Source organism: Uloborus diversus, chromosome 10 (genome assembly GCF_026930045.1).
Source record: "Uloborus diversus isolate 005 chromosome 10, Udiv.v.3.1, whole genome shotgun sequence".
NCBI lineage: Eukaryota > Metazoa > Arthropoda > Arachnida > Araneae > Uloboridae > Uloborus > Uloborus diversus.
The window spans coordinates 27,460,397-27,472,951 of NC_072740.1; the positions used below are offsets into that span (position 1 = coordinate 27,460,397).

Here is a 12,555-nt window from a genome sequence, read left to right on the forward strand (position 1 = left end):
GCATTATTATCTTTGTTTTGGTATACAACACGACTGTTATGGAGAAACGAACGAAAAAGAAAGTAACGCGAGCAAGCACAAGTAGTCTTCTATTTGGACCTGGAAAAGATTTGTCTCCTCCCGATGCTTTATTTCTTCCAACATATGAAAACATTATCAGATATTATCAAATCACTAAAATGCAAATATTAGGAGAAGGAAAAAAGCAACCATCTTTTGCAAGTGTGGCCGCTGTAGTTGCAAAAAAAGTTATTGATATTTTGGGAGCGTGTTTCCCTTCCCGTTATTTCGATAAGGAGAGTGATTGCCATGATTTTATCTTATTATTCTAAATATAATAGTGCAACAAAAAATGCTAAGAATATAAAGACGCAATTTTTACAATCAAAGCTAGGCAAATTTAAAGCAGAGGTTACGACTTTGTTTGATATTTGTGCCTGCAAATGCCCAGATTTATATTCGTATAATTGCAGAAAAAAAAGCAAAAGTCCCTTATAGAGAAAAACAATTTCTAATTGATCAAAAGACAGTAAGAAAAATGGCTATTGGAAAAGTGGATAAGGTAACAACCCAGAAACTACGAAAAAAGAAAAAAGCTTTCAAGAAAACGTAAGCGAACTGATGCGCCATCAACAACAAGTCAAATGAGACTTTCTATGCCTCATACAGCTTTAGCAGCAGATCTAACTGGGGCTTCAAATAGAGCAGTGGCTAAAATTGCTACAGCAGTTCTCGCTGATTTCGACTTAGTTTCTCCTAAACAAAACAAAAATATGTAGTCGATAAAAAAAAGTAAGGAGGGAAGTTGATAAAAAAAAGGAGCAAACTAAGAGAAAGGGATTTAAGAGCAGTTAAAGGGGCAGCTATAAAGAGTTTGTATTTTGACGGCCGCAAAGATGACACCCTTCAAAAGACATCTGGCCATCAAAAATTAGCATCTGAAGCACATGTAGCACTGATAGAAGAACCAGGTAGCAAGTACATCGGTCATTTATCACTAACAGTTGGTGAAAGTGCAAAAGAAATTTCGCAAGGTATTATAGGCTTTGCAAAAAAGTATAATATGAACTTGCTTAACTTATCAGTTATTGGATGCGACGGAACAAATGTAAATACGGGATGGAAAAGTGGAGTAATTCGTTTACTTGAGGCACATCTCAAAAGACCTTTACAGTGGAACATATGTCTGCTGCATACTATTGAGTTGCCATTGAGGCATCTTATTCTGGAATTGGACGGTTGCACAGAGGGGCCACATTCATTTTCTGGAGCTATCGGACAACTTCTTAGAGATTGTGAAAAAATGCGGTGGTCATATTTGATAAAATTGACTACAATCTTCTGGTTTTGGACATGGAAAATATAAAAAATTTAAGTACTGAACAACAATGTTTGTATAGAATCTGTCTTGCCGTAAAAGATGATAGTTGTCCTTCTAGCGTGGCTAACAGCAGCCCAGGCAAACTCCGTCATGCGCGATGGCTGACAACTGCAAACCGTTTGTTACGCTTGTATATAGGCACTCTATCAGAAAAACTTAGAATGCTTGTAAAGTGTGTAATGTTAGTTTATGCTCCAATGTGGTTTGAAATAAACATGAAACCGAACTGCCAGTATGGTGCCCAACATTTTTGGAAAATGATTTGTCTTGCAAGGCAGTTTCCAGACAACGTTAAGGAGATAATTTTCAAAGTTCTCTCAAATAATGCATATTTCGCTCATCCTGAACAGCTACTGTTGACAATGTTGTTTGACTCAAGAAAATACATTCAGGAATTAGCTATTAGGCGCATTCTGAACTCTAGAAACATGAAGATGAAGAACTCGGATGGTGTACGATTTCTTAAGCGTCCTAAACTCAATTTTGAAGCCGTTGATTATGTTGATTTAGTTGATTGGGCAAACTGTGTTGTAACAGAGCCACCTCTTACAATGCATCTAAAAGACCAACAATTGAAAGAAATGTGCAAAGAACAGCCTACAGAGTTCACTTTCGAGAAATTTCCCTGTCACACGCAAGCTGTGAAATGTTGTGTGAAGCTAATAACCGAAGCTGCAATAAAAGTTCGTGGTAAACTGCACGAGATGGATACATTCGTGCCAAACTTCAAGTTAAGAAAGAACTTCCATCATTTGATAACAAGGGATAATATTGTTCCAAAAAACAATATTCATTATGCATTAGGTATTATAAATCAAATTTGGAGATTTCTTTTTCAAAATTTTATTATCTCTATATGTAATTCTAGAAAATGTATGATACTATTGCGTGATAATAATTACTATGATTAATAGTGCTATTTAATTAATTAGTCTGTGATTTAATTTTGAAAAATAACTTTCACATTGGTTTTTAAAGAAATTCAATATTTTTTCATTTTTCTCCAATTTTTGACGTTGGAAAGGAGCGGTTAAATGCTCATTAAAATCAATGAAACATTTTATGGGCTCGAACTGGCTCATTATATAACATTTTCGGTGCATTCCAGTAAAATATTTGAAATTTAGTTAAAAAAAAATTTTCGACAAAAATTCCTTTTTCTTTTTTTTTTTTTTTTTTGGTTTTTCAGTGTCAAATAGCGCCGGCTAGATATTTTTTTAAATCCAAGAAATTTTTTGTGAGTGCTAACTGGCTCACTACGCAACTTTTGCGCGCTATCCAAAAATTGATTTCGAAAAAAAAATTTTTTCGGCTTATTTCGGCCCACCCTAATGCGTATTCTGAGCAGCGCCCTCTGAACGGCGGATCGAACCGAATATAAATAGACGGCTGTAGCGAGGCGTGTATGATTATCGGTGGTTATATGCTAGAGTAAACGTTAACTAAATCTTTACTATGCCTCTTCGACTAAAGAAAGCGAAATTTGAGCAAATTTCGGAGTTTGAACGGGGCAGAATCGTCGGCCTTCGTGAAGCTGGATTGTCTTATCGTGCAGTAGCCGCTCGTGTGCAGCGTAACAGCAGCACAATCATGCGTGTTTAGAAGCAGTGGACGGACGAGTGTCGGACAGCTCGGAAATCCGGGACTGGACCCTGAAATGTGACGTCAGCTCGCGATGACAGACACCTGGTGCGTATGGCGCTGACGGACCGCACAGCTTTTTCTAGACAATTGGCAGCACAGTGGTCAACAGCTACAGGTGTTTCATTGTGTGCTTCATCAATTCGGAGACGTCTGCTGCAGCATGGGCTGCGCGCAAGGATTCCTTTATACAGGATTCCTCTCACGCAAAACCATCGCCGCCTGCGGCTACAATGGACTAATGTGCATAGAAGCTGGCGTGTTGATTGGCAGCAAGTCGTCTTTTCTGACGAATCCCGCTTCAATTTGTGGCACCATGATGGCCGAATTCGCGTCAGGCGCTACGCCGGTGAACGGCACATTCCGGAGTGCATTATCGAACGCCACAGTGGACGAACACCCGGAGTTATGGTCTGGGGTGCCATAGCATATCATGGACGATCACAATTACTACGAATTGTGGGCAATTTGAACAGTACCCGATACATAAACGAAGTTTTACAGCCCCAAGCTAGAATATCATGCAAATATATTATCACACACTGTTAAAATACTTAATGAATAAAGTGTAAGTGTTTTCCGTATTTTTTTCGTTTTTTTAACTATTTGTTTAAGTAAATATTTGAAATAATGCTTCCTTTCTTTGCATCTGATGTTAATTACAAACGTTTGTGCCACAGTAGGAGCTTTATTCGTAGCCGATTTGATACTTTTTACTGACGTCCATGCAGTGTCAGAAAATGTTCGCGCCCAAAACTCCATATTTTTCAGCACTCCTCCCCCCTCCCTAAAATGCTACTCTGTATCCGCCCCTGACGTAGTTTAAGGGTGTGCGAACTCTGAACATTTTAAACGATTTGGTACTGGTTTTTGGAGGTAATTGGGACATTTTTGGTAAGAAAGTCTTATTTATTGATATCTTAGTATCCTGAAATCACAAAAAAAGTTCAAACAAATCATTAAATTACCACTATCAATAATCAGTACAGTAGTACTCAGATGCAGCAACTAATTTGGGACGAGGGATGCAATAATGTCATCGATGATACACATTTTTCATTTATTGTCATAAATGAGAGTTTAATAACAAAACGAGATCTATCCATGATTTTCAAAAGTGTTTTTCTTTCATTTTTTTATACTTTTTTGTTGATACTATCACGCAACAAAGTGATTTGGAATGAACCCCTGTTAATCAGTTCGAAAACTGTTGCCGAAAGCTTGTTCTATTTCAAAACCAGCTCATTTAAACTTCTAGCAGATGGTCACTAAAAACGTACGGGTAATATCAACAACATTATTATAATAAGTTGCTTTGCCAACTCGAATTTGTGACTGCACAGGTTAGAACATGGCATAAAATAAAGTACAACATGACTTTAATTGGAATTTTAATAAAGAAAATTTAAAAAAAGTCCCTCTTAGTCAGTTCGAAAACCGCTGTCAAAATCCCATTTTATTTCAAAACCAGCTTAATTCACGTCTCTACCAGGTGGCCACTGTGAAAACGTACGGGTAATATTTTTTTTTCTTTCTCTGTATTGGGGCTGCTGCAGTAAAGGCAGTGAATGCCTTTTGCAGACCTACTGCGATCCCCCGGCATAGCAAAAACTCTTTCACGTGGCACACCATCGGTGGATGCCATTGCCACAAGAATTTCGACGCCCAGTTTCCCCACTAGATGGAGGCACTAGGGCTCTATCTGATGCGAAACAGCACTGGGAATTTAATTTTACCAAGAGATACTCCATGTTAAACAAGTACTCGAGGGATCTTTTACATGCCGCATAATCATACGACGTGGACGCTGTCTATTTTCTGCATCTTAAAAATCCACCGACGGGAGGCAGGACCGAACCTGCGCCTTTGGGCGTAAGAGACCAGTGTCTAATCACTACTCCACTCCGTCGGCCGTATGGGTAATATAAAAACCATTATTATAATAAGTTTCTTAACCCACTCAGATTTTTGATTACACAGGTTAGTACATGGCATAAAATTAAGGTACCGCATGACTTTAATCGAAATTTGAATTAAGAAAAAAGAAAAGCAATTTACTTCAAAACCACCTAAATCCAAATTATTTTTTTCTGAAAGAAGTTAAACAATTGCTGCTAATTTAAAAATGAAACAAACATGCTGTCGTATAACAAATGTTATTTAAACGAAAACAAATCTTTTGGAAAATTAAGGAAAGCATGAAATGTTTTTTATCTTTCCTACAAAATTAAAAAAAAAAGATTGAGTTTGTTCTGATATTAAATGCTTCATGTTAGGAGCTTTTTCAGGCTTCCTTGAGGGATGGAAGTCCTTGCATCCCATTTCAATGCCCCGTTTCTATTTTTAAAATGTAATGCTCAACTTTAAGTTTAACCCTTTCAGGGGCAGTGGTCGCGCTGTGAAACCACTAATTTATAAAAAAAAAATTCTCTGTTTTTTTTCTGAATTTTTTGAATCAAAACCGCTTGAGTCCTCTTCTTTTAAGTTCAATGAACAACATTAGATGGCAGAATAACAAAAAAAATATTTTTTTCGTAGGCCCAATTTCTAGTTTAAATAATCAAATTTTCAATTTTTCGTTTACCCCAAAAATTGGAATTTTTTTCAGATTTTAAAATTTTTAATTAGCGCTGAAAGAGTGAATCATTTTTCTTCATTTTACCTGAGGTAGTCAATTATATTGTTCGAAAAGATTCATATTCATTTTTACATGCATAAACATGTTTTTGTCCTTCCCCAGATGGGGGGTGTGAACAAATGGGGACACCACAACCAGCGAAAAAAATTCTAAAAAAAAAAAATTTTTAACTGAAAAATCTATGTCTAGATGATCAAATAAACCCACTTGGGTGTTTTTTCTTAAGATTTCTCAAAAATAAATGACGCGCCCCTGAAAGGGTTAACCATAAGCATTGCATATTGAAGTCAGTGATTTTTTCTTTTAAAAATTGTTCGTCCCTTGGATTTTCAATTGTTTTACCAGCTGTGAAAAATAACAAAGAGCAAATAAAAATTGATATTAGATGCAGAAAAATGATCATTATATAATCACTGAACTTACTCGAATGTAATTTTCGCATGTTGGTTGGTAATATGGTCTAAAATCGAGGCGTCTTACACTGAGGATCACACCGTAACCCAGAGGTGGTTGAAGAAATATCGAACAGTTTTTGTTAGACAAAAAGTTGCTGTTTCGTGAGGTTTTGAGAATCCCAGAGGAATTAGAACTATCAGACCCTAAGTTTAACACATTCATGCCTTCTGAACTGCATAGATCTTCAATATATACTGTAAAGAAACAAAAGTTCGATTTTTGAAAGAGAGAGAGAGAGATAAAAGGCTAAATTAAAAAAAAGAATGAGAAGAAGATTATTAAATGTGTCACAGGGGAAAAAAACTGGAAAATGAAATATTTTCCAGTACCATACAAATATATAAATTGGAAATAATGTGCAAATTAAAAAAAAATATATATATATCTTGTTAACACTTGTTTTCTTATGCTTTATACGCTGTGTTATTATCTTATTTTATATTAGAAAATTGCCCGTCAAGATATGACGGGAGAAAATTTCTTCTACATTTGACCGAAGTAATTGCCTGTTTGGTGATACTTTGATGGCTGCAATTTTAATCCTAACTCAAGTGGATTAACTCGAAACTCCAGTAGATAGCGGTCATGGGTGACCACTTTTTCGTTTCTTCATTCCCCTGAAATGGATCATTGGCAATTATATATATGAGAATTTTAGAATAAGAAAAATAAGCCATTTCGTCTACAAAAAAAAAGGCGATTTTTTTTCCTGACCGGTTAGGTGCCTGTAGATGCTAGCAAAATTTTAAAATAATTATAAAAAAATCAACTTCACTTGGTGAAAAAAGAAATGCTCTACAGCGAGTTGGAATAAAATCTAAGCCGCCTCTGAAAAATCAGCAAAACTATTCTAATCTTTACTTGCATATGAGGCAGTGAAAAGTAAAGGGATGTAAATGTGAAAACAAAAAATTTATAGGTAACAAGTACAGCTGGTAAGTAAACCTCTCCTCTGTTTTGAAGCAAAATATAGCACTACTGGCCCTGGTAGGTGCTAATATACAACACGATTAAGACAAACTTTTTAATGAAAGTCTACCTAGGACCGGAACTTAAAACACGTTTTACTCAAAACTTGAAAATGTCCACTTACATCACTTTGCTTCTCACTGCTTCAAATTTTATGTTCCGTAACCTAGTTGTACTAAAATATTGCACCAGAAGAGCACAAACAAATCATCCATACTATAACAACATATCATTATTTTTCAATTCAGGTTGAAATATAGATAGTTACACAGAAGATATGAAAACAGTGTTTAAACGACAAGCTTAAAAATAGTCTTAGCGATTAATTACATATGAGAGTTTTAAAATTCTTTGTAAAATAATGTTTGATACATTAAAAACAATAAGGTAATATTAAGTTAAACATTAAAGGATATTTAAAAAATCATGGAAGGATAGAATGAAAAGGCTATTCAAAATTTCATTTAACCTGGAAAAACATTGTAAGTCTTAAAAAAAGGATAATCATTTTGTTGTTTCTGAACCTCCCCACAGGGTTTATTAAATTCAGAGTGTTATTACATGGTTGGAGACAGAACAACTCAGAATATTAAGATTACAGTTCACGAGAAACATTGAACAGAAAAAAAGGATTAGTATTAGTAGAAGTATAGGCTATTAAATGTTACAGTTTGATTTGAACCTCATTAAAATCAATAACCATTAGTAATTTAATTTTTAACCTTGAAGTTCTTAAATTGTATTTACTTTGCATTATTCTAAAATATGTTTACTTTATAATGGGAAGTTTTGGAGATACAGTAGGGGCCGACCAACTGTACCTTCAAAGCAGTGTTTTTAAATGAAGAGTTTAAAATTGCACAAAATTTATTAATGAAAAAAACATTACATATATACAATTAAGAAAGTTTCATCCTTGAAATAATGCTTTAGTATTGATTATTGAACAATAATTTGTACTTCAAGCTCAAAAAAGTATAATTAATATGATTTTTCCAACCGTAATAGCAAAAATGAAAAGGGCTGCAGTTTCTCTACAAGATGAAAAGTGGCCATGGCTAGTTTTCGTAATGTTGCCATACATGATAGCAAAAATAAGTCAGATTTTTCTTATTTTTTAGTTTTCGAATAATATTTAAAAAAGTTCATTTATCCCACTGTACTCCCTCTCAGTAAATTACAAATACCCTTATTATTTGTTGTTAAGCACACCGTCGAACTGCGTTATAAAGTCGGAGTTTCCGTTGTTTTCTGTAATGCTTGTAATGAAAAAAAATCTTTCCTTTGTTAAGAGAAATTGCAAAGATATATAGGGTAAAGTGGGGTAAAACCGAGAAGTCGGGAGCCAACCGGGTACCCCCTTCTAGCCTCTGTAACGTTGAAATCGCATGAACAAGAGAGGAACTACTTTCCACTTGATGAAGAAGCAACGACCAATAAATTAGAACGCAATAGACTCGCTTCTTCCGTTCCTGTGAAGAAAATTCTGTTTGAGTGGTTTTTGCTTAAAATTTTTGAACAAAATTAGACCCATTTTACTACATTCCTGTTTCTGCAACAGTAAAGGTATGTAGCTCTCTTTGTGCAGCATTTAATTACCTTCATTATCATTCTAAGTAATTGTCTGTAGCGTTCTGTATAGTCATACGACGGCATTTTTTTTTTTAAAGCTGTACATGCGGGGCAAAACCAGGTACTAACCGAGGGGCAAAACCGGATACTATAAGAACAAAGAAAAATGATGGAAAGAAGACCAAAGATGGATGGAAGGATTTAAAAAACCCGAAGGAAAGATAAACGAATCAAAAAGAGGCAACATTATAAAGTTGCCAAAAAGGAGCAGACGGAAAGTAAGCGTCAAAAAAAAAAAAAAAAAAAAAAAAAAAAAAAAAAAAAAAAAAAACGATGGAGCAAATGAGGGATGAGTCCAGTGAAGAGGATGGCACTACTGCCTGCATTTACTGCATTGAGCTTTACTCAGACTCCAAGGGCGGTGAGGGATGGATCCAATGCATCCGACGTCGTCGTTGGGCCTATGAAAGCTGCTCTGGGGACGAAGAGGAAGATAACTATTTTACTTGCGACTTGTGTCAATAGGAAGCAAAAAAAAAAAAAAAAAAAGGTAAAGACAATTAAATTTACTGACAACTCATCAGTATGTGTCCTTTTATACTTATTCTATTATGTTATGACAATGGTTAACATATGTCACTAAATAAAATTTGAATTTTGTGGAAACTTCTAAAATTTTTATTTTCCCATAGAAATAACATATCTATCCGGTTTCACCCCACTAGTGGGCAAAACCGGGAAAAATGACATTTTTTACAAAAAAAAAATAATTAAAAAAAACCATTAATGATTTTGAAACTGCGGTTGCATTAATAGATAAGCAGTGCATACTTTTGTAAAATTTTGTTCTTTATGCTAAAAACTGTGATTTCTGGAAGCCTTCAAACCTTAAGGTCCCGGTTTTACCCCACTTTCCCCTACATCAATGGTTGAGTGCATAAACGTGGTATAGGACATTTTTTGTAAAGATGCTTTAAGTGTATGAATTTGAAGGTACCTGGCTAATAAATTAGAAAAATTCGTTTCTGTGATGGGTTCATAAAGCTTTCGTAGACCCACTACCAAGATTTGTTGACTTATCGAACTACAAATTTTCATTATTTATGTTACTTTAAGCTTTAAAATGCTTTACTAAAAATTAAAACTCGTCACTTAGCTCATGCATGCAGTAAGTCATCCATATTGGCAAGTATTTTTTTTTCAAAACAATATCAATTTTAAACTTATCCGTAATTCTTTCTCTTTAATTTTTTGAGGACCATAAGTTTGGCGGCAGAAAATCGATGTTTGCCGTGTTTTCAAAAAAAAAAAAAAAGTTTTACAGTGGACGCCGGTTAATTGAATCAGTGGTTAATTGAATCAACCGCTTAAAGGAATCAAATCGTCAAAAACAGATCAAAATAAAGCTTTATTTATTTTGCCGCTTTATTGAATCAGCCGCTTTATGGAATCAAAACTGATTAGAACAAACGTGATTCATATAAGCGGCGGCCACTGCATTTATAAACAATATCTTTCTTTTGCTAATTTTAGTCCTCTGATATCTCAATAATATGAAAAAAAATAATTTATAAATTTATAAACTACGTGTATTCAATAATGTATAAAATAAATTTGAACAATGGTCCTTAAAGTGTTATTCAACACAATAAACTACCCTTTTAATGCATTAATTTATTATACTCTGCATCACACATTATTAGTAAGAACACTGAGTTATATAGGTTTATTTAATGCTGAAAGAACTGAAATACAAATAAAATATTTATACATGTAAGATTTTTAAAAAAAAAGAAAAAAGTGACGATTTCTCTAGTTTGAAACTTTACCATTTCGGTGATTCATTCGCTTTAGTATTCAATCAATATGATTGTTCACTTTTGACTGCATAATACAGTTAACTTTCAAAATGTTCGGACAGAAATAAAGCATTGAGTGAAAACTTACTCGTTTCGTAGTGCGCTGCGACACTGAATACTTTCAAAATAACGAAAGTTATTTTATACTTAAAGCAAGACATTGCTGTTTCAATTGATAAAGCAAATAAAAAGTCAAAATGATTGTTTTACATGGTATAAACGTTATGTCGCTGCATTGGGAGGTGGAGTTGTTGCAATGATTTGTAGTACAAATGAAGTGCCATTGGTATCATTTTTTTTCCCGATAAACTTCAGTCGTTATCTCAGCGCAATTTGTTGTCATTTCATGCTTTCGAATTACTTATTTCTGATTTGAATCTAGTGAAAGTATCACGTACCTATTCCAGTTGAATTCTATTTTTGCAACTGATTAAGTTTAAGCACATTAAAAAAAAAAAAAAAGATAAAATTAATTTGAATTTTGACATCTGGAATTCAAATTATGTTTTTCGCAATCACAAGTGTGTGTATATAGGCGTGTGTGTTTGTGTCTGTGTGCAGGCATGAGTGTGTGGACATGTGTGTATGTGTATGTATGTGTGCGTGTGTGTGTGTGTGCGTGTCTGTGTGCAGGCATGAGTGTGTGGGTATGTATGTATGCTTGTGTGTGTAGGATATGGACGCAACCAGGAGACGGTTTTCGGTAGAGGAGCAGCACCGGGAGGGGCCGGTCGACGGTGGTGCTGCAGAGGGAGGCGGGAGGAAAATAAAATCATTGGATCATCAAAACCGTCAAGTGAGAACAATAAGCAATGTGATTGCTCAAAACAAAAATCAGATAATAATATGTGTAAAATGATATAATGTTCATACACAAGAAATATTTCGGGTCATTCCATAGAAATGTCAACCTCAACCTCAGAAATTTTTTTTCCACAAAGCCTTAATTGTGACCTATCGTTTCATTCAGCATACTTTCTAGTACATAAATCCAGTAACAGTTTACAAAAATTTCTTTCGGTGTTTTTCTTCTGGCTCTAAACGTGCGAGGTTGTAGAAAAGGCTTAGCATGTGCAAAAAACATGCGTCTACGTTTTCTTGTGTAATGTAAAATTTTTTGAAATTTTTTAAAAGAACTATGTTTATTCTAAGTGATTAGATGTTGGTCCAATAAAATTGGCTGTTCTTTTTGCATACATTATAAGATAAGTATTTTAATTAGTTTGGTTTTTTCACCGAAAATATTTACGTTACGTTAGTTACGAAAATGTACTATTTTCTGCTTAAAAACTAAACCAGATGATTGAACCAAACATCACTTTTTATTTTCTTACATCTGTGTCATATCTACTTAAAAAGTGCAAAATATTTATTTTAGTATCACTAGGTGTAAAATAATTAGTGTGACTAACGTAACATTTGAGCTGTGACTAACGTAACAGTTTGCATGTGACTATTGTAACATTCTAAAAATACTGCTAATATTAAAAACTTATTTAATTTAATGTACATTTTCACGAACAATTTTGGAAATGTAGGCATTTTATATTGTTTAAAAATGTAAAGGGTGAAAAATACCAGTAATATTACATTGTAGACCTTCTGTTTACTTAGAAAAATACTTTTTTAAAGGTCTTTATAAAGATACTTCCAATTTAAAGAATTATTTAAAAAGAAAAAAGGTGAGTAAAGCAAAATAAGTACTCTGCTGAATGTGTTTTCAACACAAGAATCCAAGCTTAAGAATTAAGATAATAGAAATGCAGTCTTAACAAAGAAGAACGTCTCCATTTTTTAGAAAATACATCTCCACGTATTATTAAAATGAAGTAATGGCTGCTCGTTGGAAAACATTTGAAAATCTTACATGATACAGTGACAATAAGCGCTGCTGCCACATATTTCAGAAAATGCAAGAATGATCATTTAGAAATTCAAACATTTGCGGTGATATCTGGAATTAAAATGCATTCTGCAAAAACTTTCGAATATTTTTTTTTCAATATTACATTTTAATTCAAAAGCATGCACAACACTAT

At 34.2% G+C, this 12,555-nt stretch overlaps 1 protein-coding gene across 1 annotated transcript in view; it reads right to left on the reverse strand.

Annotated features, from left to right (window-relative positions):
- Positions 1 to 10,737, reverse strand: part of LOC129231521 (uncharacterized) — a 33,936-nt gene extending 23,199 nt beyond the window's left edge. The window contains exons 1-2 of the mRNA XM_054865860.1: positions 10,605 to 10,737; positions 6,084 to 6,310 (exon numbers count right to left, since the gene is read on the reverse strand). Of these exons, the coding sequence (XP_054721835.1) occupies positions 6,084 to 6,310; positions 10,605 to 10,677 (300 nt within the window). The 5' untranslated portion in view covers positions 10,678 to 10,737. The remainder of the gene's footprint in view (positions 1 to 6,083; positions 6,311 to 10,604) is intronic.
- Positions 10,738 to 12,555: the final 1,818 nt, after the last annotated feature.